At 35.5% G+C, this 7567-nt stretch overlaps 1 protein-coding gene across 2 annotated transcripts; it reads left to right on the top strand.

Moving 5' to 3' along the window:
- LOC149837148 (putative CDP-diacylglycerol--inositol 3-phosphatidyltransferase 2) lies at positions 1–5995 on the top strand. 2 transcript variants are annotated; one of them, XM_090007262.1, is made up of 11 exons: positions 1–171; positions 1002–1147; positions 1510–1594; positions 1692–1741; positions 2094–2133; positions 2262–2306; positions 2399–2467; positions 4247–4361; positions 4461–4517; positions 4601–4699; positions 5677–5995. In XM_090007262.1, exons 2-11 carry the CDS (start codon positions 1087–1089, stop codon positions 5734–5736), a joined length of 681 nt encoding a protein of 226 aa, XP_089863388.1. In that variant the 5' UTR covers positions 1–171; positions 1002–1086; the 3' UTR covers positions 5737–5995. The 2 variants fall into 2 exon arrangements, with proteins under 2 accessions (XP_089863388.1, XP_089863387.1); XM_090007261.1 differs by having other exon boundaries at positions 1–178.
- The last annotated feature ends 1572 nt before the right edge of the window (positions 5996–7567 follow it).

The raw sequence follows: 7567 nt of genomic DNA, 5'->3' as shown, positions 1-7567 counted from the left end.
GCTTCAATCCTTAGGGCAACGAATCGAGAACGCCCCTCGACGCTTCAATCCTTAGGACTCCCGAGATTTCCCGACCCTCCGAGAAATCCACGCCGCTACTTGCCGGAATCTCGATCTCCGGCGGACGGATACTGGCGAGTTCGACGCTCCGGCGCCCTCCGAATCTTGCGGGTAAAAAGTAAAGACTAACCTAGCGTTTGCTTCGATTTTTCTCTTCTGTTTTTTCTTTGTGTTCTTCTTCGGTGGGATGGTGTTTTCTCTCTGCATGTGCGTCTGTGTGTGAGAATCTTGGGGCTTTTATCATGCCTACTCGGAAATGGGCGATTTCCGATGGTTTCCGGAACTGTTTGGACGCAGCCGCTAATCCCGAAATTCTGGATAAGTTGGGATCGTCCTCTAAAACCCCCAGACCCCAACATATCGTCTTATCCCGTCTGTTGGGAAACTTACATTGTGATTCATACTGCAAAACGCAAATTCCAAGCTTATCCTAGTTGCAAGGATAACTGGGGCATCAGAACGTTCTGGAGGACGTTATCTCGGGAATTCTCCAAAAATTTGGAGAGTTCTTTTCCTTGTTAATTCGGATTTTTGCGAAATACAGAAGAATCTTTGTTCATGATACCACTGTAACTTCAAATCTGGCTGTGCTCTGGTTGTTGGAACATCTGCAGCAGTGTTTTTGAATTTTCGAGGGGCTTACAATATCATTGATATTGGTAGCAACTAGAATTCGACCATTTTGTTGTTATTTTAATGCTACCATTGTCTTAGATCTGTTTGTTTGATAGTATCCCTATTCTCTGGTTGACTTACTGGATTCCTTGAGTTCATAAGATGCGATCTTGAACTATTTCACCTGTTTACTCTCAAACTACTACTACGGCCCGCCTGCTTTGTGCATTTTTCCATCATTGATGTTTTTTCTTTGGTAAAATTAATGATAAATGCTCTATCTGAAAGGTCTTAATGTTCATTAATTGCATTGAATATCACTAAAGTTGGAAGAGCAGCGAGAGAGACTAGGTGAACATTGTGTGGAACCAGATACGTTTTTCGATTGTAAGATCGCTCTAAAGGTGTGGGATGGCTGATAAGTCCAAAAAGAAAGCATGGCCCGTGTATCTTTACGTTCCCAACATCATTGGTAATTTGCTCGACTTTTTTCGATCACTTTTGTTTTCCCGGGTGATCTGCTATTCTTATTGATTACTTTAGCATCAAATTTTTAAGATTTTTTTTAAATAAAAAGAAGTTGAGGGTTTAGTATATTATTGAATGTTTTGGATGTAACTATGCATATAAAAGCAATGAAAGCTTGAAAGGTTAAACTTTCAGTTGTCCATGGTTGATTTGTTTAAATCCATTAAGTTGTTCCGATAAAAGTTCTTTTTCTGATGATTTGCTCTTGTCCATGTATTTATTTGAATCTCAACATAGCTTCATTTTTCCTTTTACAAGAGATTTATGTTCTTTGTAGTGTTTAACTTTTGGCTAAAATCGATTCAGGATACATACGGATTATTGCAAATTGTATTGCATTTGGACACTGTTTTTCTGATAAGAAGATCTTCACTGTTCTTTATTTCATAAGGTGATTATTTCACACAATTTTGTGGGTTCAGTTTTCTTATTCTCTTTGAAGAAATGCAACAGATTTCCAACAAATCCTGTTCTCATTTTTTTTCCAGCTTTGTATGTGATGAGTTAGACGGCCGATTTGCTCGCATGCTTAATCAAGGTGAGTAAAGTTTTGTGGAACAAAACATTTTTAAATGTCTCCAATAATCCATGCATGTTAATGATTTAAGAGTAAACCATAATCCATGAAAATGGCTTATTTATTTATTTATATTTTTGTATTCTGCACTTCAGTGTACATCTGTATGTGCATTAAGCCTTTAAGACTTTCCATTGTGTTTTGATAGAGTTTATTTTTACTCCTTTATTATGTATCAAATGTTATATTGTGTTTTCTGTAGTGATGATCCTTTAGCAAGGCTTAATCTATTGAAAAGTTTCCTCCTAGAATACCTTCAGGCCTGTAGTGCTTTTAACTTTTCTTTTTACTTTTTTGCTTACTTGTTATGCAGTGTCAACTTTTGGAGCAGTCCTTGACATGGTTACTGATAGGTGTTCCTCTGTTCATTGTTTGCCAGTATTTCCTTTGGATCAATCTCCCTGCTACTGGATGCAGGTGGGAACTGATTCACAAGTAACCCTGTCTGCTTCTGAACTGATTTGTGTGCTATCCTTCTCAGGGTAAGCACGGCTTGCCTGCTGGTAGTCCTTTCTCACTTTTACAGGTAATTTATTTTATGTTTGTTGTTGCAGTTTTCTGCATTAGCCTTTCTTTGTTTGGAAGGAGTAACACAAGGAGCAAATATATATTTTGCAGATCATGCTTTGGTTTCTTTCTGTCACTGCTTGCTTTGGATATTGCAAGCCATTGGTTACAGATGTACAGGTAATCTAGCTTTTCGGGAATTACCATTGTGTGCTGATCAGTTATAAGTCTGCAAATTATTGTAGTTGAAAAATGCATCAAAGCAATCTTATTATTCACCTGAATTGCTTCTTAACGCAGATGGTTTTGGTTTCTCCTACTCTGGTTTTCCTGTTGGTTAGATTGGTCCTAAGTTTTACATTGTCTGTTCCAGAAGTTATCTAGGCAGGAAATGATTCACTCTTGCTTGATATGTATTTGGTCCTTCACGTTTGGAAGTGCAAAAATAATGGGAAAATTCGGTTACAAAATGCAAGGTTGTATGTATTGTATCGTAACCCGTATCGGTCGGGCCCATAGTTACACTGTATCATATCGTATCGTAAACGTATTAAATTTTTAATAAAAATTTTCTAAAAAATCCAAAAATCAAGAAAAATCAGAAAAAATAGCAAAAATCCTAAAAAAACATAACACATGAAACAATGATGAATTTCACAAAATACAACCATAAAATCACATATGAAGCATTTATGTCTTGGTATGAATGGCATGCATGAGACATTGAACCTTAAATAATCAAGATAATATGCTATAAATTGCAATCTCACAAGAAAAATGCAAACTATGAAATAATATGCATATTAAATAATGAATCTAAGCTAATAAGTTACAAGATTCATAATAATGTGTGGTTACATGAACAAAAAAAACACATTGTTTTTTTTAATGCTTAAAAATTTTACATAACTAATTTTTTTAAAGTTTCCAACAAAAATGAATTAGATAACGTCAATCATTGAGTATCATCTGTTAAAATGTATTGTATATGTGACATATTTGTATTATATATATATATATGTGTGTGTATGTGTGTGTGTGTGTGTGTGTGTGTGTGTGTGTGTGTGTGTGTAAACTGAAATACCCCTGAGGGGTATTTCAGTAACTTCACTGTGTAACAGGTGTCAGTCCACTAGGGACTGATGACCTCATGCATTTTTTATTTCTTTTTATTTTTGTTTTTTATTTTCTTTGTAAATGCTGCTGAACAGCATTGGGTGCTGGTTTCCACTTGTAAAAGTAATGCTTGTTGCCAAGCATATTGGAATAAAGATTCTTACTTTTTGTTTTCTTGCTCTCTTTTGAGAGTTTGTGTGATTAGCCCTTAGTGGCTATTTGTATTTGGCCCATTAGTGGCTCTTGTACTTGTGAGTGTGCACCTTTGTAGCCACTTTGTGGCATAGTATTTTGTGCACTTGTTCCTTCATTACATCATCATCTTCTTCTTCTTTTTTTAGAAAAAAAAATCTCTAAATCACTTTTAAGCTCTTTAGGGATGAATATGAACTAGCCACAAGGGGCTTTATATGTTTTTGAAATAAAAAATTGAAATAAGTGCATTTAAACTGCATTTATAGCGTAGTGTATCGTAAGATATGGGGCCTATCGTAAGATACGGGGGGTGTAGCGTATTGGAACACCCCATAGTAACGATATGTATCATACCGTATCATACAATACAGTATGACACAGACAACCTTGACAAAATGAGAGAAGTATAGCTTCCTTTGCACTTCCAATTGAGAGAAAAGTTGTCATAGAAAAATTCATATTTTTTTATGATTTCACCAGCAGTATGTATGAAAAAAACTTTAAAAAAAGTAGTAAGTTACAAGCATAGTGTTACTCATGACTCAGCTTGATCCAGACTTGTTGGTCTGCCCTTGTTAATATACATGGCTATCACCATCTGTTTATTTTGTCTCATTGTGTGCTCATATTCTCGTTCCATGCTGGCAGTACTTTCCTCTCAAGCAAGACTAGCCATAAAGATGTGAAGGACAGCACGAGCTGGCTGCTTAGGGCCTACTACGGACAGAGGTTATTCATGGGGTATTGTTGCGTGGGATCCGAGGCAAGGGATTCTTTTGCCTGTCTTCTATTATTCATTTGATTGTCTTGATTATTTCAATTGTCTATCCACTAAAGATAAACATCTTTTACAATATGGCAGATTCTTTATATCATCCTCTTCCTTCTGTCTAGTAGCCAATCGGAAAGTGTGATTGATGTAAGTGTTCTTCGGGACTGTTGGCTCACATGATGTTCTCAATCATGTTGATTGCTTAAAAGATCTTTACTTGTTCCTATCAGGTTCTTGTGGATGCTGTGAGGCAGAAATCAGTATTTTCTTTTCCGATTCTTTTAGCTTTGCCTGGATGGGCTATAAAGCAAATAGTAAATGTTATACAGGTAATTGCAATCTCTTTTTACACATGGAATTCTCTTGTATTTGTGTGTTCTTTATGATGGTCCTGAAACTAAGGCTGATTCTTCAGCTTATGTACTCTTTGTAAAGTTGGATCGGCGCACTGATTTTGTGGCCTGCTCCACGCAGTCCAATTTCACCTAGGACAGTGTTGATTGTTTCCAACAATTGAAAAAATTTCATGAGAAAATAACTAAGAAAAAATAGACTGTTTTCAGTTTCATGGCCATTGAGTTTATGATGATAATTTATGAGAACTTCAAATAACTATAACTGTGTGCCTTGCTTTGAAGTTCAAAACTAATATTTCATTTTTTAAGTAAGATTGTAAAAAGTTTCAGTTTTATTTTAAATCTTGGTACTGTTTTCCCATTTCATGATCTAATTTTTTTTCATTGCTTTAGAAAACCTCAAGGATTTTAGATATTTTCTAGCCACTTGGTCAAAAAGTTTTTTTGTTCTTTTTTTATCATTTACTTAGATTTTCTAAAATTATTCCCTTATGATATTTATTCTTTAGGTCTTCCTGAACAGAGTTCTTGCAAAAAATTAATATTTCATGTAGGTGCAGATAAGCACAAACAAGAGAGAGAGAGAGATTATATATATATATATATATATATATATATATATATATATATATATATATATATATATATATATATATATTTGTGGTGATTCGTGTAGCTAATTAAATTGTGCCAAACTTTATTAAAGTCCTGGTCCACTACCGATCACTGGGCTGTTCAAAGCCATTTATGAATAGGTCAAACAACCTGGTTCCACATACACATTCAGTTTGTGTCAATCGGGTTGGTTTGTTACTTGGATGTCGCAACAGCTCAACTGAACTAACTGATCTGTATGAATCCTTGGGTGTTAAGCCATCTATGAACTATGCTCTCAATCCTTAATTTTGTGATATCCTAGAGAGGTAACATTTTGTCTGGGAAATTTTCAGATGAAGACTGCCGCAGATGTTTGTGTGGTCTATGATTTGAACAGAAGAGAGAGACCCTGAGGTTGGCTTTCTGTGACGAACTGTTGTCTCAGCTTATCTGATTCAATATGGAAATATGTGAGTCATTCTCGGTAAAATATACCAAGATTTGGAGAAAGGAAAACAGTGGTTTTGTTTTTCTGGAAGTTTGTGAAATACTAGTGTTCGTTTGTGTTTTTGTTTGTATAGTATTTTTGACAGTCTACTTCCATTTTACTCACATTTCCAGAGTTTGAACATGATTTAATGTTGAAGGTTTCGGCTTCTGTTCTTGGATAAACAAGCTTATTCCCTTCTCCATCTGCAACATTTGACCAATTAGAGTTAATGTTGCATATTCACCCATGGTTTAGTATGTCCATCTTAATGCTGCCCTTTGCTTGATCTGATCCATCATGGGGGGGGGGGGGGGGTGCGCTTGATGGGGTGTGACTGACCCAACCAAGACCATTGAGCAAATACCATACCATCCACTTCCCTATTGCATTTAGTTTAAGCTTATGTTGGTGTTGATTATGAAGTGGACAGAGTCATAATGTTGTTTTTTCAATTTAAACTTTCGTTTACTTGCCAAGGTTACTTGCAAGAAGTGCTTTTTCTTTCTTCTTTGGAAAGCTCACAAGTTGGCAAGGTCTTCTCATGTTTATGCCATCCTTTCATAACATTTATTTTTAAACGGCAGGAACTTCACTTGATTATTTATAGAATGTTATATTCATGAGCAATTTTATAAATACACACTCAACCTTTGCCTTATTTACAAATACCGCCTCCCTTTTGAAATGTTACAAAGGACTGCCTGAGTTTACAAACTAATTCTCAAACATACGCCTGTCCTAACTCTAGTCCTTTAATCCTTGTTATCTATTACAAATTGACAATTTTATCCCTCTTATAGCCCCTTTACCATTCGCTTCTCTCCCATGGGTTAAAACAAGGGTTTCTACCACCCATTAGAACCTTGCCACCCTTCAATCAACGCATTTACCATCCTATTCTCTCCCATGGATGAGTTAGATGAGGGTTCTTCCACAGTTTACTATCATAAGCTTGCTACCCTTCAATCACCATAAAAAACTTGCTTCCATTGGTATCCTATCCATAGTATAAATCACCACCATTCGTTCAACGCTCTTCATTGGGCACCCTATGGTTGCAACCCACCAAAGACTCGTTGCCATTCCGTTTTTATTGCAGCCTACCCACCAGAGCTCACTGCATTTTGGTTGTAGTTTAAAAACTCACCGAGTCAACCCAGTGACTCGGTCAATTATTGGGTCAACCCAGTGAATAACCCAGAAATTAACAAAACTCGGCCAAGTCAGCCGAGTTTTAGCATGACTTGTGTCAGCCCATGGGCTGACTCAGCCGAGTCATACATATATATTATATTTTGTATATAGTTACATATATTATATGAAATACAATATAAAGGAAAAATATTTGCTACTAATGAAGGTAAGGAACTAATGAGTTAGAAATCATAGGTTCAAGTTGTATCGACTCAATCTAACCACATAGATGTGTTCAACATGGTTTGTTTGCAAAGGATCAAGCCTTGGATTGTTCTTTTTTTATGTAAAAATGTTATCTTTTGAGTTATGAATTTTTGGCACATTGTGGGCTGTTGATTTTTGAACCTTTTTAAATACTTAATTACTTGTCATAATCACATGATTCAAAACAAGTTTAACACCCGTAACATTTGATCTACAAAGAATTGAAATTTTTTGAAGAAAAAAGTGGTTTTTTACTCATTAGTAGCCAATATTTACCCTAATATGAATATTATGTATATTATATATAAAAATTTAATTATAGATATTAATAAAAGTATACATTAAACATTATA

The sequence above is a fragment of the Nuphar pumila genome, chromosome 5 (genome assembly GCF_984573655.1).
Source record: "Nuphar pumila chromosome 5, dmNupPumi1.hap1.1, whole genome shotgun sequence".
Taxonomy (NCBI): Eukaryota; Viridiplantae; Streptophyta; class Magnoliopsida; order Nymphaeales; family Nymphaeaceae; genus Nuphar; species Nuphar pumila.
This window is presented reverse-complemented; position numbering and strand designations above follow the sequence as displayed.